The sequence below is a fragment of the Stegostoma tigrinum genome, chromosome 6, assembly GCF_030684315.1.
Source record: "Stegostoma tigrinum isolate sSteTig4 chromosome 6, sSteTig4.hap1, whole genome shotgun sequence".
Taxonomy (NCBI): domain Eukaryota; kingdom Metazoa; phylum Chordata; class Chondrichthyes; order Orectolobiformes; family Stegostomatidae; genus Stegostoma; species Stegostoma tigrinum.
Window position 1 is genome coordinate 47944058 of NC_081359.1, and position 23487 is coordinate 47967544.

A 23487-nucleotide genomic window follows, 5' to 3' on the forward strand; every position below is an offset into this window, starting at 1 on the left:
TGTGAAAACACAAACACCAAGTGCCACTGTGTATAGAGGTTCTACTTTGTTTCCTGTGTTACAAAGGATGGCTCTGGCCTCGTTGCTGCAGAATGCTCCAAGTAGTTGAACTGTTCCAAACCACATGACCCCCATGGAAAAATATGTAAAAAAAACACCTTTGACCATCAGTCCACCAGGCTGTGATCAGCACCTAGCATTCTCGAGATCCTGTAGGAAAAGGAAGAGGTTGATCCCGTCGGGTGGTTCTCTGAACAGGCTGTCAAAGACATTTGACAGAATTCTGCATTGCCTCAGAATAATCCAACAGGCATTAAAATGTTGCTCGGCTGGTGGTGAAATGGGAACTACCTGGGAGATCCTTCATGCATGCCTGGACACTCTCCACCACGGCACACAGTCCTCATTGCAGCGCTGTGGAGAGATACTGTCACACATCTCCTTCTGGAATGCACCTTTGCAAAGAAGAGAGAGATACAGTGGATTTTGGCAAGGTGTTAGATTAAATTTCCTACAGTGCGAGAACAGGCCCTTTGGCCCAACAAGTCCACACCACCCCTTGGATCATCTCACCCAGACCCATCCGCCTATAACCCACACACCCCTGAACACTGCTGGCAATTTAGCATGGCCAATCCACCTAGCCTGTACATCTTTGGCCTGTGGGAGGAGACCGGAGCAACCAGAGGAAACCCACGCAGACATGGGGAGAATGTGCAAACTCCACACAGACAGTTGCCCGAGGCTGGAATCGAACCTGGGTCCCTGGCGCTGGGAGGCTGCAGTGCTAACCACTAAGCCACTGTTCCACCCTACCCTGAAGGTTCATGTGAAGATTCTGTGATGCAGGACTCTTCACTCTATGGTCTGTTAGCCGTGATGCAAAACAAGACAAACAACGACTGTGACTGGAATACCATCAGCTTGGTGAAAGACATACTTTGATATGCCCAAAACCTGTTGTCTTTCAGTGCAAAGAATTGACCTTAACTGAGTGTTGCAGACTGGCACATTCGGAGATCTAGGAAATTACTAAAGGTTGAGCAGATGCTGCCAAGGTGCAGTGGGGAAAGACCACCATCTGACGTCTTTCTGCCAAAATACAATGGGGGCCTGTTTAGTTATCAGACCCTCTCGGTGCCTCATATTATGTGGTTATTGTCTTACATAGGAAAGAACGCTTTTGTCAAGAGCCAAATTCCCATGTCTGCTTGTTTTTCATATGCAAAGACAGTATGGAACTGCTTTAGTAACTGTGTACATACATAAAGATATTTTATGAACTAAGTATATATTTTCAATAAAAATAAACTCAGAGTTCATGCCATATGTCCGAGATGACTTTTCTACTTTGAGGGTTGCCAACCTGACAAGTATCTCCTCTTCATTTATTTTTATCGTATTTAATATGCCTCATCCTTTATTGCTACATTGGCAACACCATTAGATCATTACACAACTATGCCATTTAGACTGTGATACATTTTAATAAGATGGATAAGAAGTCACACTGAAGCCCAAGGCAGTTCTGAAATGCCAATTTTCTTCTTGATGCTTTTTTCCTCCTTAAGCACTCAACCTTTTTTTTGCTTTAAGTTATCGGTACCAATTGACATGTAATCACTGCAGAAGCAGTTTAAAACAGTATCTAATCCAGTCCCACAAGTTTCCTGTTGGTGGATTAGTTCGTGATCACTCCAAGTAACTACCTGATCCTTTGCTATGCATTTTGGGGCCCTCTTGTGGTACAGTGGTAGTGTTCCTGCCCTGGACAAGGTTCAAGTCCAACCTGATCCACAGGTGTGTAATAAAGTCTCTGAACAGGTTGATTAGAAAAATAGAATAATTTTTTTTTAAAAATCACTATGAATTTTGGACATCTTCCCATATCAAAAGGCGTGTGCAAATTAAAACTGTTGTTGGTAAGTGGCACTAACTTGTTGGCCAACAGCATAAGCCCCGTAAACCCATCATACGTAGTGAAAGTAAAAACAAGTATTTGCGTGTGCAAGCAGTCGAGACAAGCCATCCAAGAATAATATTAATCATTAATACATTCTCACATTTTATGATTCCTTATCACATTGTATTATCTTCAAGTCGTAAAGTTTACAAATAATCAAGTCAAGTTTTTGACTTTTCACCTGAATTGCAAACACCTTTGAACAGAACAGATAAGGTACCAATACAGAATATAAAAGTAAGCTGCCTTCTTGCTTTATGGCAGTAATTCAAAACAAAAGCAACACTAGCGTCGAAATGAATTTAGTTTATCCTTGAGAAGATAAATAAAATTAAGGTACGTACTTTTGTTATAGTGTAATGGGTTTTGAAAATTGACATCTTCTGCCTGGGATCTTGAGTAATTGTGTGATTTGCAGAGTTCCAACTCATTAAAACAGGATCTAATTAGTCTGACATGGAGTAGGTCAGCCTATTTTGGATAAGTTTGGTTGTGTTTTATTTTACCTAATTTGCCTTTCTGCTGCTTCCTTCTTCATGCAAGGGTGTAACTATGTTGTAAGAACTGTGTAACCGCATTGAGCTTCTTAAGCTTTACCCAGTAAGATCTGTCATTTGATTTCCAATGAATCATAGAAGACATTTAAAAGCATTTGTTCTAATCCACTTCCAACATTATTCAGTTTCCTAAATATTTCTTGTGGGACAGCTTAATGTGTCTTTATAAAAAAATTCAATGAACAGAAGTGGGATCCTAATAAAAAGAGGAAATGTTGAAAATATTCAGCAGGTCAAGCAGCACTTGTGATTTAAAAAAAAGTTAACTCTCAACTTTATGGAGATTACAGGAACAGTAAAGTGGAACAACAAGTTGATAAGTTTGTTAAAAGCATACAGAATCCTAAACTTTATTAAATTGAAGCAAATAATTCAAAGCAAAGATATTACTAATCATTTCTAAGGCTTCAGTTGAAAATAAAAGCTAAATTTTAACCTGGAAGTGTACACGGGTTTTGGTGTGTTTCAGGTCTTAAGTCAGGAAAAATGTGTGGGTGCCAGTTAGGCTTCATGTGCACAACCGGTCAGGAAAGATATATCAACAGTTAAATATAGCATCACTCAATGAGACCAATACTGACAGATTTTTAACCATAGGCCAAGACAAAGGGTTCCGTCAGCTTTTTGAAAGTGGTCAGTGAAAGAACTGAGAAAACATAGCAGCTATTAAAAGGGACTGAACAAATCTTGGAGGAAAAAATGCCAGTAGAATACTCAGCAGTCCCATTTTCTTTCCTGCCACTGGGAAAATCATCCAGACTGCAGTTCAGAAAGCAGTACCAGGGCATTGATCCAATGATGATGAAAGAACAATGATATTGTTCCAAGCCAAGATTAACTTTAATTGGAAAGGGCACTTGGAAGTGGTTGTGTTTCCATATGCCTACTACCCTTGCCCTTTTAAATGGTAGAGATTGTCAGTTGCAAGTTGCTGTCAAAGAAGTCTCCGTAAGTTACCACTGTGCGATTTGTAGATGACAATGCAGTCACTGTGTACTGCTGGTGATTCACTATTTGAGATGGAGGAAGGGGTGTGCATCAATTGGGCTGCTTTCCCCTTGATAGAGGCTTGAGTGCTGTTGGAGCTGTGTTCATTCAGATGAGTAGACAGCGTTCCACCAGACACCTTGTTTGTACTTTGTAGGTGATGTACAGGCTTTGGGAGTTGAGATGTGAATACTTGCTGCAGAATTCTCAGCAGCTCCACCATGTATGCTGTTGTTTCAGTCACTTTTCCACATTTTTGAAGGTTACTCCCGGCACTCTGAAGTTCTGCACTCTGTACTCTTTCACGTGAGAATAGGGGCTGCACTGCCATTGGACGCCTGATAAGGACTAAGATAACCAACAACAGCACCTGTAGCCAGCTGCTGTTCACTGATCCATTTGTGCAACAGTGCACCAAGATCCCCAGGGAGCTACCTTGATGTTTCTATACATCATCCCATCCTTCCTGATCTCTTCAAACTTTGAAGGGACATTGCTAGACAACCAGAGATTTCTGCTGTATAGGGATTCATAACACCAGTCAAAAACCTAGGGCAGAACTTTCTGCCCTTCCTAGCGGCATGCTAGAGCAGGGGAGGACATCTAATTATATAGGAGGGCAGTGAATGAGCTCCATCTCCTTCATAACTCTGTTTTGATTAAGTCTGGATAGGAGTGTTGTGAATGGCATTCCTGCCCTGCTATTAGTTGAAATCCAAAAGTGGATAATTAATGACTACTTAAAGGCTTCATCCCATCACTACTGAAATAAATGCAGCTGCAGTTCAGCTTGTCTCCTTGTGGTGTTATGATAAGGCAAACAGTTTGTTGTTTACTTGGGGGTTGTGTGGAGTGGGGGAGGTTCCCACATTCAAAAGGTGCTCGATATCTGATCAAAATACATAACCACGTCCCTGCCCTGTACCCTATGACCCTATGATCTCAACCTTCACATATTAGTATCTGTGGCTTAGGCTACACCCAGATGCTTATTGCTCCTCCAGCCTCTGGCCCTGATTCTGTAGAGAAGCCCTACAATAACTTCTGCACTATCCGAGTGCTCATGGTTCAATGAGTTCTCACTAGCTTTTCAGTTAACATGCATGACCCCAAATGCCTTCACAAGATTCCTAATTGGCTTCATCTCCAAGATTCCATCTCCTAGAATGCTGAATCACCCTTCAGCATGCAGAAGCTAGGGTCTCCAGAATGGGGATTTTGGCTCTGTAAGAAGAAACTCTAAAGCTCAGATGAAACCTGAGATGATTTGGAGAGAAATGGGAAGTAAGGGAAAGAAAAGGATAATGATGATAAAGCACCGCATTTCTGCTCAGGATGTCATGAATGCCCTCATTATTGCATGTTTCACTTAGCCCTGACCAGCCGAACAATGTCACTCTTTGGAAATCCTCTCTTCACCAAGCAATGTCACTGACAAACAAAACCAACCATCCGTAATTGAACAAGCTTGATATCCATTTGCCAACCAATTGTCAAGAACAGACAGGCTGGAAAAGTAGCACCAAAGAATTTACATGAGCTAAATAAAAAAAACAAAAGAATTGTCAAACCAATATTTACTTAGAGAGACTTCAGCACAAATACTATGTTTCTGTGGCTTCCATGTGGCACAAAAATACAGATGTAGCAGAGGTAAAGACAGGATCCTCAGATCCCTGCTCTGTCTCTTGTGTTGCTCTTGGCCAACATCCTCAATATTTTGGAGCTTGTGGGAGCCTGCCTAAAGACTGCTCCACCTGCATCTATGCTTGGACAGACTCTGATATCAAGAGATGAGGAAATATGTTACTGACTAATTCGTAACAATGAGGGAAAAGTGATGTGCTTTGACCAGAAATTCCAACTTCATGAACCCTTTTGCCATCTCTCCCTAATGGCCCAGATATGCTTCACTACTTCCACTGTATGACGGTGTCCTTTGGTGCAAGTCAGTGCAGGCTGAGACTAAAGACTACCTATGGTGCCAGACATGTTGATCTCTAAAGCCTACAGTGTGGTTCCAGACATGCACAGACACTTACAGACACATGTGACACAATTAATGGAAAAATACATCATTTTATTGACCTGCATACATCACCCCTCTTACTTGAAATGAACTCCTCCAATCTCTCTGCAGTTGAGGTGGATGTACATTGAAGGCCTGTCAATGCATCCAATATTGTATGAAGCTGCTCATTCATTCTTCTCTTCCATGATGCACCCACCTGCCAAATGACAGCAGCTGTGTTCAGCTTAGAGCAGTGCATCTTCTGATATGGAATCTTTATCCCAGTAGCCACCAGTTACTCTCCCTCACTCATGAAATCACCATGTGAAAATGCAATTCTCTGTCATATTGGTCCCATCAATGTGTGTTTTTTGATAGCGTGCCCACAGAATAACACAACTCATCTGAGAACTGATTGCTTACATGTCCCGTTGAACACATTGACATCCTTGGCCGTTACAAGAATTAGGATTAATGATAGCTAATAAAGAACATTGGAAATGATGATGATCGCATTTCACTCACTGTTGAAACCACGTCAGTATGACTAAATGCCCAATATGCCTGATGTGTGAGCAATTTTTGTTGAATTGTTGATTTACCATGTTTAACAACCAGGGATATCACAACACCATTGATCTCCAATTTGTTCTCCTCAGCAATTGTCAGCTGCATGATCTATGAAAGGCCTCCTCCAGTTGTATTCCTGGGGTACAATGTCTCATTGTCCTATAAGGAAATGTATAAAAAGTGACATGTGTTCAGCGCTATTAGTGATGGCTTCTATAAAGGACAGGCTTGGTATGTGAAGTTTGGGTGTTGTTCTAGAAAAGGGTGCAAAGGAAGGATGGGAGTATCGTAGATAAGTGGTTGTGAGGTGTAATGGTGTGAAGTGAATTTGCAAAGGCAGATTAGGTGACGTGTGTGATGTGCACAGAGGACTAGATGAATTTGACATTATTCTGATCTTTCCTGTCATGTTTGGTCATAAAATTGCTTCCTGCAATGCATCTAAAAGTATGGAACCACACTCCTCTGCTGATTATCGCAGAAACTCCAACTACACATTCCTACTCACAATACAAGGGTCTTCATCTGAAGGAATGAAACAATCCCTGTTAGGGTCCTTGCAGGCTTGGCGGTACATAAGGGGTAGGCCATTTAGAACAGAGTTGAGGAAAAATTTCTTCACCCAGAGATTGGTGGACATATGGAATGGTCTGCCCCAGAAGGCAGTGGAGGCCAACTCTCTGAATACTTTTAAGAAAGAGACAGATAGAGCTCTTAAAGATAGAGGAATCAAGGGTTATGGGGATAAGGCAGGAACAGGATACTGATTGTGGATGATCAGCCATGATCACAATGAATGGTGGTGCTGGCTGGAAGGGCCGAATGGCCTACTCCAGCACTTACTGTCTATTGTCTATTATCCAGAGAAGCAACCATGAGCAGGTATAGCGTTTCCCATCCTGATTCCTTTGCAACACTTTTCTGCCAGTTCCCTGATGGCTAACTCGTTTAGTTTTGCATGTTTTGGCACCTTTAAAAACCAGAGTTATGATTACATGGCCAACTCTCATGTCTATCAAGCTTACTAATGAGATGGAGCTAATACTACTCCACTGCTTTGTGAAGTTTACCGTTATCATGTAGATCCACTGCATGCCCACTGCTATTAAAGCCTGAAAAAGCGCATTATTCACTGCATGATTATACAAATCCGCTTTGAGTGTACTTCTTTGCCCATCATTTCTATAAATATACACTTGCCTCAAACTGATGTAATTTAGTTCACTTTCTGGGATCCGTGTTATTAATATCTGTTAGGTCCATTTGCATATATGCATGTCTTAAAACACTGGACTTTACAATTGCAAGACATTATATGGAATAGTTCAGTTTGAGGTCATAGATCTAATTGTGAACTCTGGATGCCTATAACTCCCAGGTTTGAATTATCATGAAGATAGATTATCGTCACAGATTAATGTTAAACGATTGAGTCTTTCAACCACATTAAGATTCTTTAAGTTTCAACTTGATGTGTTAGCTTTGCCAGGAATAACACATTAAAGACACATTAATTGACATCAAGCCTTTCCCTTATGTATCTTGCTCATTTTGAATAAGATGGTTACTTCTTCTGATGATTTAGAGCTCATGTTAGTGTGCTTAAAGCTGCTACTAATCAACATTTTTTTTGGGTCAGAGGGTTTGTTCCTGCGCTGTACTCTTTATGCTCTTTATTTGCAATCATATTTTTAAGAAAAATCCTGATAATCGAAAGAGTGGATTATAACTCTGGTGAAAACTTTAAGTAGCACATTTTAATCTGGACTGTGAAATGATCAGAATTACCTTCCATTAAAAAAACATAAACAATGATATGTAGATTTCAATAACCAATGCAGATAGACATATGATGAAAAGATCAGGGACACTTTGTGAAAGACTTTAACAACAACATTTTTTTTAACTTGAAAGGTTACTGAGGAAGATGGCAGTGAACATGCCTGGACTTGTGGCAGTTATTGCCTTCTATGTATTAATTCTTGCAACTGGAATTTGGGCATCTCGAAAATCAAAGCGGGAAGAGAAAAAATGCTCTGGAGACAAAAGTGAGGTGGCCATGATTGGAGGAAGGAACATTGGGTCCTTCGTTGGGATTTTTACAATGACAGGTAAAATCCTAAAAATATGTCTGCTGAATGCCATCTTAGTTGTTGAATAATAATAATTTAGTCATCAGAAGTTGTAAAATTCAAATTTCAAACATTGATAGAGTGGAGAAGTTGTATACACAAACTTCCCCTCAAATATAGCAGCATTGGGCAGAGTCTGGAAAGCCACCATAGTAAATCTTATGCATCTATTTTTAAAGTAATTAATCTATAATACTGGTTGAAATCTTATGACATAAAAGTAACACCTCTATGTCAGAAGTACCGGGCTCAGGACTGATGGCCAAAGAGATCATTAAATTCCTACAACGTGGAAGAAGCAGGCCATTTCACCAATTGAGTCCACATTTACCCTCTGAACAGCATTGCACCCCTACCCAATAACACTGCATTTTCCATAGCTGATTCACCTAGCCTGCACATCCCTTCATACAATGGGGCAATTTAGCATGGCCAATCCACCTAAGCTGCACATCTTTGGACTGTGGAAGGAAACCCACACAGACAAAGGGAGAATGTGCATACTCCACAAAGTTGAAATGTGGAATCAAGCCCAGGTCCCTGGCTCCATGAGGCAGCTATGCTAACCCTTGAGTCACCATGCTACCTTAATGCATCCACAGCTTAATCAAACAGGTTGAGAATCAACTTGTAAATGGCAAGCTGTAAGAATAGAAGAGATCCTGCTCAACTACATGTAGAAAGAATTTGGAGTCACTAACACCACCACCCATGTCCCAGGCTACAACATGCATGTAAAAAGGTGTATTATCATAACACCTTTTACTCCTTGTGAGTAGCTCAGTTGTGTGGGCAGTTGGTTTGCATCAGTTTAATGCCATTTGTACAGGGACCAACCCCCATTCTGGTTGAGGTGGTTTTGAGACCTTTGTCCTTGACCTGTGTGTGGTTGTGGTCATAATTATGGTTTGGACCTCTTGTCAAGCAGAATAGAAACATCAACCAACATGTGTAAAAAAAAACTCCAGTTGATTTATAGATGCTCAGCCCCCTGCTCTGCTGGATAGTGCTCGATAACAAGGTAGACAAGTACTCCAAGAGCTGCATGAAGTGTGCCTAATGATGAAATATCAAACTGGTGAAGCTACATCACAGGACCACCTGCATTCTCTACAGCAGAAACAGCGCTCAGCAAAAGAGCTAAACAATCCCACAACCAATAAATTACACCAAAGATCTGTATCCTGCAACATTCAATTGTGGATAGTTTTTATTTTAAATTGTCTCATGGGATGCAGGTGTCACTAGCAAGGCCAGAACTTGTTGCACATTCTTTTTTACCTTTGTGAGGAGTTAAAAGTAAAACACATTCCCGTATGTCTAGGATCAAAGATAGCTTAGTCCAGAGAAAGGTGAAAGAATTCTTGCTGTAAAGGATGTTAGTGAACCAAATTGCTTTTTAAGATAATTTCTAGTGGTTTAGTGGTTGAGCTTTAATTTCAATTCCACCTGCTGCTGTGATAAGATTTGATGTCTTGACCCCAGTGTATTAACCTGGATCTCTTTTTTTACTGCTAATGACAATACTTCTGTACAATGATTTCCCTTTCATTGATACATTTCAAACAATAGATGTTTAATGGAGGCATCTTGAATATCCCAATTGTCAACAATGTCAAAGGCCAACACATAAAAGACCAGCAAGGGGTCCTATTTCTGGCACAGCGGTAGTGTCCCTAACTCTGAACCAGGAGTCCTTGTTCAAATCCCACCTGCTCCAGAGATATGTAATAACATCTCTAAACAGGTTGATTAGAAAAATAAGTTAATAAAAAATTATTTTTAAATTCAAAAGGCCAGCGGTAAGAGATGGAACTGAAGCATTTGCATCGTCTTCACTCAGAAGTGCCGAGTGGATGATTCACTTCACCATCATAGATGCCAGCCTTCAGCAATTGAATTCACTCCATGTGATGCCCATAAGTAGTTGAAGACAAAAGCCATGTGCCCCAACAACATCCTGGGTGTAGTGCTGAAGACTTGTTATCCAACTGGCCAAGCCCCAAGCCGTGCAGTTTCAGTACAGCTACAATACTGACAATAAATATTGATGTCTAACCAGCAAAGTGGCATGTCTTGGTATGTCTTGTTCAAAATACAGGCAGAACAAATCTAATCTGGTGAAATAATGCTCCAACAGTTTACACTCAATCATCAATAGACAGATAGGAGGAAACACCAATCATGTTAGCAAACAATGCTTATTTGCCCACAACCTACTCACAAGTAACAGCTGTGAAGAAAGAAACAGATTTAATGCTTCAGATTGATGCACTTTTATCAGAAGTGTTCTAGAGAATGGGTATCAACGTTAGACATTTTGCTATAGAGACAAGAAACAGAAGACAGGTTTGGTTTTGGGCAGGCAATGGATTTATGTTACTATTTTTTAGGTAGAGAAATGCTTAGTAAATGTGAAGGTTGATTTCCCGTCCATTTATGGTCATTGGGGGTGGGTCAGATGAAGTGGGAAATACATTTGGACAGCCCATATAAGGGAGAGTTTTGTGGTTTGTATCGAAGGTTTCCACTAGACCAGAAGGAAATGAGATGCCAGGGGAATCTGGGAGCCTGACATCTACAGCAAGGCTGCTTCTCAATTCATCAATATTACTGCGTCCAGTTCTGGGCGCCCTATTATAGGAAAGATGTGGATGCTTTGGAGAGGGTTCAGAGGAGGTTTACCAGGATGCTGCCTGGACTGGAGGGCTTATCTTATGAAGAGAGGTTGACTGAGCTCGGTCTCTTTTCATTGGAGAAAAGGAGGAGGAGAGGTGACCTAATTGAGGTATACAAGATAATGAGAGGCATGGATAGAGTTGATAGCCAGAGACTATTTCCCAGGGCAGAAATGGCTAGCACGAGGGGTCATAGTTTTAAGCTGGTTGGTGGAAAGTATAGAGGGGATGTCAGAGGCAGGTTCTTTACGCAGAGAGTTGTGAGAGCATGGAATGCGTTGCCAGCAGCAGTTGTGGAAGCAAGGTCATTGGGGTCATTTAAGAGACTGCTGGACATGCATATGGTCACAGAAATTTGAGGGTGCATACATGAGGATCAATGGTCGGCACAACATTGTGGGCTGAAGGGCCTGTTCTGTGCTGTACTGTTCTATGTTCTATGTTCTATGTTCTAATGCTGGGATTGTAAGAGAGAAGAAGTGAGAGGAGGAGGCATCTCTTTGTTCAGCCCCAACAATGAACTGTCACATTCCAGGGCTTCACAATTCAAGGTGCACACCTCTCTGGATGGCCATGTTATGAAGAACTCAAAGATCACCATAAAAATGGAGACTCTTGCAAGCGTATAGCATATTGAGGCATTTGGGACAAAACACTGGAGCCACATCCTCAGAGACCTATTGTTCATTTTAATGACTGTTCTACTGGGAGGATGACATTGATTGTGTCGTGATGTGTGCTTGGCTTGCCAATGGCTTTTCAGCCCCTGGAATGCAAAGGGGTGTTGCTCCTGATCAAAGCTCTGATCGAAGTTAACATGGTCACTGTTCCTGCCACTTGGACAGAACCAGAGGCACCCCATTACCAAGTACTCAAATTCCCCTTTTCTCTACTGTCTCTCTTATGCTGATAGTGATGCCTTAGGGCAGTCCTGAAAGTCTCCCACTTTTCAACTGTATCCCCTGAGCTGTTCTTTCTCTGAAGACATGAAAGATCTGTCAATACCTTTAAAAGTTTAAACTTCAAACATTGACAACTTTCTAAATTTTAAGCAGTTTTAATTGGAAAAGTATGGGGATTTCTATTCCATCATTCCAAAGCCTTTGTGATTGTTTAAAATTTAAATTGACATGCACCCAGCTCCAATTTTTTAAAATTTTAATCCTGATATTTGGAGCCCAAAAATTAAACCCATTTTAGTGTTTCCCTCTCTGAGGTAGATATAGATTAAATGAAGGATATCCCTGCTACAGGTGCCAGGCTTCTAGTTTTCAGTGACATCTCAATTCCCTCTACTACAGTGAAAGGGTTTGATGCAAGCTACAGATCTCTACCTCAGGACAACGAGCTACCTCAAAGATGTCTGTCATGTATTCTAAATGTATCTCCCAATTCACCTGGCCCTCTGTCACTGCCTCTAAACTGTAACGGAACTCTTTTCTTTACCATTTAAGAGTTTCTCTGCCTTAAAATTTTGAATTTTAATCAACGTTGCAACTGGAAGCCAATTTCTGAGATGCTGAATGACCTTTTTTTATTATTAGATTACAGGATGCTGGGCACCATTAGTTATCCATCCTAAGTTTCCCTTGAACTGAATGCCTTGCTAGGCCATTTCAGAGGGCATTTTAAAGGCAACCACATTAGTCTGGGTCTGCAATTACATGTGGACCAGACTAGGCAAGGAAAGCTGATCTCCCTTGTCTAAAGAACATTTGTGAACCAGTTGGATTTCTACAAAAATGGATGATCATGTTTTGTGGTCACCATTGCGGAGATTAGATTAAGCTACTCCAGCTGGATATTTTCAGCATTTTCTGATTTCCAGCATCAGGCATGGGAAACAAACAGAAGACTATTATCCTTGAGATAGTAGGAACTGCCAAAGCTGGAGAATCTGAGATAACACGGTGTGAAGCTAGATGACACAGCAGGCCAAGCAGCATCAGAGGAGCAGGAAAGTTTGTTGTTTCGGGTCGAGACACTTTTTCAGACAATATTCTGAAGCAGTCTCATCCCAAAACTACAGACTATCATCATTGAGCTCTTTTTATCATGTATGTTTCTAACTTCTGAAAAGCATTCTGCATTTCATTAAATGAAATTCTATTCAATTCTTTGGAACATGACATTTGGCTGCTCACTTTTCTTTATGAAGAAGAGTTTCCATCGAAACTATGATTCTTTACAATGTAATACCAGAGGGAAAATATATCATTTGACACTCTTGGTCAATACTATGACTGTAAATTTCACTACAGCTTCCATTTTCTACTTCCATTCCTCCTCATTTAATGTCAACTCAGTCTCCTTTCTCTTGGTAACTGAAACTGTCCACATTACATTTGTCTAACATGATTTACCTGTTGGACAGGTCCAAGAGCTCAACGGTGAAAGAATCATACAGTCATAGAGATATACAGCACAGAATCAGATTCTGTGGTCTAATCCATTCATGCTGACCAGATATCTTAAATAAATCTAGTCCCAATTGCCAACATTTGTCCCTCTAAACTCTTCCTATTTGGATACCCATCCAGATGCCTTTTGGATGTTGTAATTCTAACAGCCTCCAACACTAGCTCTGGTAGCTCATTTCATACATGCCTCACACTCTACATGAAAAAGTTACCACTTAGGTCCCTTCCAAATCTTTCCCCTCCCACCTTAAACCTAAGCCTTCCATTGTTGGACTCCCCCACCCCAAGGAAAAGACCTTGTCTATTTACTGTATCCATTGCCACTCATTATTTTATCCAACACTCCAGGGAAAATAGCCCCAGCCTATTCAGCCTCTCCCTCTTCCATCCTTGACAATATCCTTGTAAATCTTTTCTAATTCCTTTCAAGTTTCACAACATCCTTCCTATAGCAGGGAGACCAGAACTGAATGCAGTATTCCAAAAGTGGCCTAACCAATGTCCTGTTCAGCTGCAACGTGACCTCCCAACTCCTATACTCAATGCATTGACAAATAAAGGCAAGAATACCAAATGCCTTTTTCACTATCCTATGTATTTGCGACTCCATTTTCAAGAAACCATGAACCTGCACTCCAAGGTCTCTTTGTTCCATGAACACTTCTCTCCTGCTTTACCCATTTCATTCTTTCTACAGTAGCCCTCTGACATGAATAACTGAACACAGTGTGGAGAGTATGATCCAGAAATCTGAAACAAACACAGAGAATGCGGGAGAAACTCAACAAGTTTAGCAGCATAAGTGGAGAGAGAAATAGCCTGTTTCAAGCCTGGTTTGAATTTTCAGAACTTAAGCTCATAACAGAACTGTGTTTGTTTCAGATTTCCCATCCACAGTATTTTGCTTTAATATGGTCCAGAAATTTCATTTTATTTTACAACGCCATTCAAGACTCCTCTTACCACTTCATGTGCCCATTGTTTATAGAACAAATAGAAACTTGTCTAATGGTACTTCAATTCTGAACCTCCCTAAAGCCAAAAGTCATTTAGTGATTATATTGGCATCCATGAGCTGAGAAAAAAAATTGTAGCAGAAACATCATACGTCAAAAGGTCTGAAACAAATAATGAATCCAGAACAGTTGAGGAAGTCTGACTGAATTTAGTGTGTGACAAACTGTCGGTAGTCAGGGATTGATAAGGGAACCTAAAATTCATGTAGGAACATCCCTCTAATGAGATAGCAGGATAATAGTCCTGCCAAGTGGAAATATTCATACCGCATCCCAAATTTTGGAAACATCATAATTTACATCTGTGGTGCTAGCACATTACGGTTCACTGGAAAGTTTTGACAGAGATGGCGCTACTTCACTGGTATAGTAAATGTTAAGTAAGAGCCAATTAAAAACTTTAAATTCTTAGTGGTGGAGAGAGGGGACCTCTAATCAATTGTAAACAGATCCCACCTGGATCGATTTCCTACTTAAACAACAGAAAAGGGCCTTTTCCTATGGGATAGCAGTAGGAATCATGCAAATTTTCACCTGGTAAGAATTCTCCAGAAGCCACATAAAGGTGGCAGGGGTGGGACTCCCAGAAATATCTGACCGGAGATGGAGTGACCTAGTGATTCAGTCACAGAAACATACAATGTCCAAAAATGTCACAATGTAGGAAACTAGGTTAAAATATAGTGTACCCGCATCACCTGACATTTTATTTTGCAATTTGGTGTGTTCCATATATCCCTTTTTGTCCAGAGTTTAATGGCAGGACCAAAGTCTTCTCTAAATTCTAATAGTCATGCAAATTGTGCATTTCCCTTTCTGTTTAAAAAAGGAGACACAATCCTGAAGAACAATATACTCTCATGCAACTGGCAGTAGAACAGAATAGCTGATCTCGTGTTCAATCTTTAGGAATCTGCAAAGACTGTGACAAGTCCACGATAATATCACACCTTCATATGTATCAGCCTCTTGTACAGCAGCTAAAATGCACTGCAGTGGTCAGGTTTTGAGTTACAAATAGATGCATAAAGAATTTCAATAAGTTGGGGTTGAGGTGGGATTAGATGCAAGAAGAGTAATATTACAGGGTGCATTAAGGGACTTTCCATAAGAAATGAAATAGTCATGTTAAATGAGCTCAACTGTGCCCATTTTTGTGAATTATTCTGTGCTTTCATGCCCCACAGCCTAGGAAATTCCTGCAATACCATCTTCATTCTCTACTTTATATTGAAAGGGAGTAACAGTAATGACACATTTCGTCTTTTTATGTCAAAACCCAACATTCAACCTTTCTGGAAACATGTTCATAAAAAGTAAAGACTATAAGTAACCTCGTAACATCCTCAAACTATTGTAAATTAGAACATATCTCCTTGCAGGAATTCTCATGTTGTATACATTTGTGCGGCAAGTAAAAATGTTTCCACACTAAATATATGGGTGAAGAATGTTTGAAATATATGTCGAGCTAAGTGATTGTATCTTCTGTTACAATTTTTAAAAAATTATTTTCTCTCTCACAATTCAGCTCTAGAATTCAGTACTTCATCCATAGCATAATAGGTCTCCATAATAGGGACTGGAACCAAGTGGGCCTGACAGAGTCCAAATCAAGTATTGGTGAGCCGCACCCCCATCTACCTACTAACCTCATCCCACCTCCTTGACCTGTCCGTCTTCCCTGGACTGACCTATCCCCTCCCTACCTCCCCACCTATACTCTCTCCACCTATCTTCTTTACTCTCCATCTTCGGTCCGCATCCCCCTCTCTCCCTATTTATTCCAGTTCCCTCTCCCCATCCCCCTCTCTGATGAAGGGTCTAGGCCCGAAACGTCAGCTTTTGTGCTCCTGAGATGCTGCTTGGCCTGCTGTGTTCATCCAGCCTCACATTTTATTATCTTGGAATTCTTCAGCATCTGCAGTTCCCATTATCTCTGATGCTATTGGTGAGTAGGCTGTTTTTGGGTAATTGCCCTTTGATAGCACTGTCAATGCCTCCTTCCATCACTTAGTTGAAGATGAAAAATATTTTGAAATTTGGGATTTGATCAAAGCAGAATTTGCCCATTTTTTTGTGGCCAACGCAAACCTAGATAGCACTTTACATTGTCAGATGTCAGTTCTTTTGAAACAAAAGAAACAACAGTCAACTTGATTGTTTCAACACATCTTCCTCATCCATCCAATAACTTTGAAACAGGAAGATTTTCAAGTAAGACATACTTCTCAATTGTATTTATCGTTATATTGGAGGAAAATGATTCCATAATGATTTGGAATGGGTTAGCAACTTATAATTACGATCATAAGAATTTTTCACAAGCATATTAAACAAGGCATTGAAAGTCAAAGTGAACTCAATTTTAAGCCATATAAAAATCAAAATATGTTAATTTGAGAAACATGCAAACGTAGGTTTAGCTATTTTACCTGTTGCATCATTTTACAATGAGCTCATGTAAACAATTTTACTTTCTGTCTTTATTTATTACAGCAACATGGGTTGGAGGAGGCTTCATCAATGGAATTGCTGAAGTAGTTTATCTGCCACATCGTGGGCTAAGCTGGACACAGGCACCCATAACTTATTGTTTGAATCTTATTTTAGGTAAGAGCTAATAATCAAAATGATTCAATGAATGATTAGTTCAGCCAGCCAATTTAAATATAAGCAAAGATGCAACCCTCTTGAATAAAAATAATTGTGTCATTTACCATGTTTATACAATGAATTGGTTTAAATAAAACAAAATTTTCAACACTCATTGGATACCAAAAGCACAATGAATAGTGTATCATTATTCAAGTAATTTACAAAGTTAGTGCGGTCACACCATACACTGAAACTTTAAAATGTCCCATCACAGACCAATAGGACACAGACTTTCATCTATAATCTTCTCATTAGTAGTTTAATGACCTCAGCTGTATAATTGTGAATGTATTGGTGAAGACCAGGCACTTTCCTCAGGAAAAATGGGAGAATGGAATAAAGCTTCATAGTTCTTAAATGTTGTCTAAAGAGACACACTATTAGCAAAGCTCTAACAGTAAGCCTCATGCCTGTTTCATAACTGGAGATCTAAAGATGATGAGTGTTTTGAGGCAAACATCAAGAGGGAGAACACTTTTACAGAAAGAATATGGTTTTGATAAAAGTTTAATTTTACTGATACATGACCAGCCATAAATTATCCAACGTGAAGATACACTTAAAACTCTACTTCTGTTAACACCTTAAGAATGTCACTGAAAGAGAACTTCTCAGTTGAACATTGCACAAGCAAATAGGTTGGTTGTTATTACGGAAATTTTACTCAATTACATTTGAGACAAGTAAGTCATAGAATCCCTACTGTGTGGAAGCAGGCAATTGGCCCATCAAATCCACACCAGTTCTCCGAAGAGCATCCCACCCAGACCAACACCCCCTATACTACCCTAGGCTAATCCGCCTAACCTGCACATCTTTGGACTGTGGGATGAGCCCAGAGCCTTCAGATGAAACCCACACCGACACAGGGAGAATGTGCAAACCCCATGAATACAGTCATCTGAGGCCAGGTCCCTGCTGTTGTGAGGCAGCAGTGCTAATCACTGAGCCACCGTGCTCTTCGGTGACATTCTGACTAAGTGGAGCTTTAGATGAATCTTCATGCTGGATAATTTATGGCTGGTCATATATCAGTGACTTTAAAGTCACAGTTTACCTTCTTGGAATCAGTAACCTGCAGGCATTCTAAAGTTTCACAATCAGAATTCAAATAAGTTTGTGAGAGTCTTTGCTCATTCAAAGAGTACAGAGTTACAGTTTGCATTTTTCCACTGAGTCATTGAGAGTCATGGGATTGGGATTCTGCCATGTATGACTTGAAAGAATTGGCACTTCCTTTCACTTTAAGACCAGTAAGAAGGAAACGTTGCAGCTAGGAGCAGAGACCAGTTCCCATTATCACTCACAACCATATGTTACGCCTGCTTATTCTCAGCTGGGTGCATTAGTGTTGAATAATTTGAACCGCACCAGGTTCAAAAGAAGAAAAATGGACCCCAACAGTATGGGCACCTGAAGAGAGTAATTCACCTTCTTAAAAATGTTTAATTGGATTAACCTTTTTGCGCAATAAGAAATGTAAGAGTCAATAGCTGGGATTAGATAGGTAGTTGGGGGAGTGGTTGGTGCTTTGCAGACGAACGATGATGGTTTGTGCTTCATACATAATGTTTGGCACCATTAGTGCCATACACATAGGATGCACAATCAATGGTCCAGTCAACTTCTGGGAGGGTCACCTTTGGACGGCATTGGAAAGATAGATCATGACAAAACTAACACAATGGCATAGACTCTTTGCCCTTATAAACATAACAGCTGTTTTTATTTTTAATGCAGGTGGCCTTCTCTTTGCAAAACCAATGAGAGCCAATCGATATGTCACCATGATGGACCCACTGCAGATTAAATTTGGTAGAGTTATGGGTAGCCTCCTCTTGATCCCAGCTATATTAGGAGACATATTCTGGTCAGCTGCTATTCTTGCAGCATTAGGTAAATATTAAAATTTCCCTGAAATTATACATATTATTGTACAGAATTATTATACCATGATTTACTAACGAGGATTGACATCTATTATAGGTGCTACAATGACCGTAATTTTGGATATTGAAACTTATTTGTCAATCCTTATATCAGCTTGTGTAGTTATAATATACACATTATTGGGTGGTCTCTACTCCGTGGCATACACAGATGTGATGCAAATGATTTTTATCATCATCAGTCTGGTAAGTATTTTCCGTGTATTATCCGATTTTAGAAATTTTGAAACTGTATTACATTTTTAAATAAGGTTACCCTAGAGTTTTATTGTGGGAAAAAGCAAGTCAAACAATATGAAGGATTACAATAACATGAACATAAAAATTATTTTCATTTGAACTTATGGCCAAATATTGTTTGGAATGAATTAATAAAGAAACACCATACCTCTAACGCTGAAACACAAGTTCCTAGCAGTTTCACTCATACGTGGAGATGACATTAAATTGCTTGCAGGTTTGCAGATGCATGGGCATCTTAAATATGATCACATGAATTCAATTCAAATACACTGACAAAATGTGAGTTAAAATCATCTGCTGGTCCTGATGCTACAAAAATCATTCCTCTTTTAATACTAAACTTGAACGATGACTACCTTTCAGGCTATTCCTTTGCAAGGAGATAAAATTACAGTCTTAGTCAATTACTGTAAATATTTGCACAACAGAAAGATTAGGGCCCAATTTTCATTCTTAGCTCTAGTGTGCAAAGACAGGAATTTTTTTTCCTCTTTCTTGCATCTTTAAAAATTAATGCCAATCCTTCGTATTTTCAGACTAGCGAGTTTTGCTAGATTGAGAGTCATGTCAAGAAACCTAGGAAAAGATTGTTGGTTCTTAAGATGGACTGAGTTGAAGCCTACGTGCAGGGGTCTTCAAAACAGTGTTCAAAGTTTAAAAATACAGATTAAAGCATAAACATCCCTAATGTTTTCATCTCATGACTCTCTCACTTTTCAGGCGTCATTCCACCTAATACCCTGTTCCCACTCAAAGGTCCCCCTCAACCTCCATAACAACCTATGCCCCTATGCCCACTTCCATAGCCAGCCATATCCTCTGTTGCCAGCATACATTCATCTAGCCATCTGTCATGATTCTTGTACCTCCTCTGCCTGCCAATTCACATGTGCCCAATCCTCATGGTCTCTCATTCCTCTTGTACCAAACTGTGTCTATCTACCCATCTCCCATAGCCCCTTGTACCATCCTCATGCCCCTCAGTGATCCCCATAGCTTTTTACAGCTGTCATGCCAACTTGTGCCAAATCAAACCCCTCCTCCTTGGTCTTTGCCCTTTCTCTCCATGTCAACTCATTAATCATGCAGCTTAGGCATTCCTCAGAATGGATACTGACAGAAAATTGTTATCTGGCTGTTTTATGTTGTTGCAAATTCCTTTAAGTATTGCCATGCAAAAACATAAATTTTAATTAAGTGCCCAAACGCACATCCAAACAATCTATTCTACAAGCAGTTTGAACTATCTTTCAAATACTCACCTGAGGGGCACCCTTTGTGAAAATAATAGGTTGGGAAACCAATCATTCAACAAAATTCCTATGATGGTTTATGCCAACAAGAATGCTGAGATACTAAGCATTGTTAATATTTTTAACTCCTCAATTAGGAGGACAGTCCCAATCATCATCCCAGGCAAAGTAGTTGAAAGCATCATTAATAGTGTTATTAAGTAGCACTTATGCCACATTAATTTATTTATAGGTGCTCAGTTTGGGCTCTGCCTGTGCCAGTCAGCTCCCAACGTCATGACAGCTTTGGTCAAAATATGGACAAAAGAACTGAACAGTGAAGTTGATGGGAGAGTAACAGTCCTTGACATCAAGGTAGCATTTGACTAAGTCTGGCATCAAGGAGCCGTGGCAGAACTGGAGTTAACGGGGATCAGACGCAAATTTGCTGCTAGTTTGGAGTCATACCTAACTCAAAAGAAAGATGATTACTTGATGGAAATCAGTCATCTCAGGCATAGGACATCAAAATAGGTGTTACTCAGGATAGTGTCCTAATTGCCTCATCAATGACTTCCCCTTCATTATAAGAACAGAAGTGGGGATGTTTCCTGATGATTACTAGCATGTGGTTTAAAACAATGCCAAAGGCATAGATTCAGTTTCAATTCTGGCTGACGTAGATTTGGGGCCTGTCTTGGAGTCCTGTTCCAGATAGTAAAACACAAAGTCAAGCTGCCGCAGGCAAAAGCTGCCAACAATAAGTATCAACAGGCAATTAGCCAAGGCCTGGGACAGACCACTCATGAGTGAATTGGCGTAATACTTTTTGGCAAGGAATTTGTAATGATCATAAATTTGGTCAGCCAGCCTTATTACAGGTGGAAGTCCAGTGTTAACATACTTTTACTTGCATAAAATTGAAGGAGCAGGCTTATCCTTTCTCCACGTAAAAGAAGAGAAATTCATCTGAGGCTATAGCATAAATTTTCCTTCAAACAATTTGTTGCTATGATCTTTAATTGTACCTTTTTCATTTTGCCCTAGTACTTCAGATGAATAAATGGATTGTTATTTCACCAAGACCCATTATTTATTACTAATCTTATTCACAGTTAAATAAAAAATTCAATATTAAAAAAAAATCAACTTTCCCAATTTGGATAGACGGTTAAAGTGTAATGTACCATTATAGAAATGGTGCCATTTCAATTTCTGTATCAAATATGGCAATTCATGAAGATCTGATATCTTACCTTGCCCCATACCTTTGGGATGGTGCTCGTCTGTTCTTCATAACAAAGCATTTTTTTCTTGAATGTACAGTTGCTTATGTCCTTTGTGCACTATAGTTAGTTACCAAAGATTTATATTTTCTTGAGTAAGCTTATGTTCCATATTTACCCTCCAGATCTGCCTGTTGTTTTCCCAATTTCCTATACTCCTCATTCCTTCATTGATCCAGATAACAATTCTTAAATGTTAACATGGTGCCTGCATCAATCATCAATTCTGATCATGCATTTCACAACTTCAAACTTCTCCTACTCTCAATCCTTAATGTTTTACATTTAATTTTACTTCTTTAACTTTTTATTATAAATTGTTCAACCATTCTAGTACCTGTAAAACTATTTGCCTGTGTACTTTATCATCTTTCCATAATTTTAAACAGCTTTATAAGTCATTTTATAACCTTCGCTGCTTTATTCAAGCAATCATGTTTAAGGCTTTTTATTTGTATTTGATCAGACAAGGGAATATTCTAGTTGCCCTTCATTATTACTTTTACTGTCTTCTCAATATTCTTCCTTTCATGCAGAGCCCAAAACTACATATAATACTCTAAATATCCTCTTGCTAAGCTTTCATACATACCATTAAATCTTGAATCTTATATCCTATATTCCTTCAGCAAAGGCCAGTTTCACAGGTTTTCTATTGTGAAATTAAAGGTTTTGCTTTAACATTCTGTGAATATGAGCACCACCCCAACCCCCACCACCATAATGCTTAGCTCTTCTAAATAACTAATCTTTTCCACAAAGTACAATTGAATAATTTTGTTTTGTAAATCAAAATGCACCATTTCAAAGTTTAAAAGTTTTAACATTTACTTTTTTGCCATTCCTTCATTTTATCATAATGCCCTGGCAACTTCCTTTGTTTCTCATAATTTTTAATCAACAACTATTTGAGCATCATCTACTTCCTCTCACAAGAGTTTGTGTGATGAAGTGGATAGCATCCAAATGATCTGGGTTCAATCCAACTTCGTGATTTGTTGGCCACAGAAGGTCATCCATAATGTGACTAAGAAAGGTGATTATCAACCTGTAAATCCTCCCAAAATGCCCGCGACAAACAGTGAAAATAAGAAAGTCTCCTGGCAAACATGTTGGTTGTGGAGTGACATCAACACAAACCATAGCCTCTGGCAGCAAGCTAGCAACCTCTTTGAGGAGAAACTAACCAGGGAAACAGACATAGACAAGTACTTGAGATAATGGGAACTGCAGATGCTGCTCCACACTTTGTTATCTGAGACTGTTGATGTCCACTTATGAATATCAATGATTTAGATATAGGGATTAAAGGCATCTTTTTCCTTCATTCTCTCCTGCATCTATGAGACCGATGAAGTACTTGTCTAAGATAATAAAATGTGAGGCTGGATGAACACAGCAGGCCAAGCAGCATCTCAGGAGCACAAAAGCTGATGTTTCGGGCCTAGGCCCTTCATCAGAGAGGCGGATGGGGAGAGGGAACTGGAATAAATAGGGAGAGAAGGGGAGGCGGACCGAAGATGGAGCGAAAACAAGATAGGTAGAGAGGAGAGTATAGGTGAGGAGGTAGGGAGGTGTTGGGTCAGTCCAGGGAAGATGGACAGCTCAAGGAGGCAGGATGAGGTGGTAGGTAGGAAATGGAGGTGCGGCTTGGGGTGGGAGGAAGGGATGGGTGACAGGAAGAACAGGCTAGGGAAGCGGAGACAGGCTGGGCTGGTTTTGGGATGCAGTGGGGGGAGGGGAGATTTTGAAGCTGGTGAAGTCCACATTGATACCATTGGGCTG

The 23487-nt window shown here is 39.9% G+C and overlaps 1 protein-coding gene across 1 annotated transcript in view; it reads left to right on the plus strand.

Annotated features, from left to right (window-relative positions):
- The first annotated feature begins 2212 nt into the window (after positions 1-2212).
- Positions 2213-23487, plus strand: part of LOC125453086 (high affinity choline transporter 1-like) — a 46962-nt gene continuing 25687 nt past the window's right edge. Inside the window, exons 1-5 of the mRNA XM_048532181.1 lie at positions 2213-2299; positions 8003-8199; positions 16834-16947; positions 18733-18888; positions 18979-19127. Coding sequence (XP_048388138.1) covers positions 8016-8199; positions 16834-16947; positions 18733-18888; positions 18979-19127 — 603 coding nt within the window. The 5' untranslated portion in view covers positions 2213-2299; positions 8003-8015. The remainder of the gene's footprint in view (positions 2300-8002; positions 8200-16833; positions 16948-18732; positions 18889-18978; positions 19128-23487) is intronic.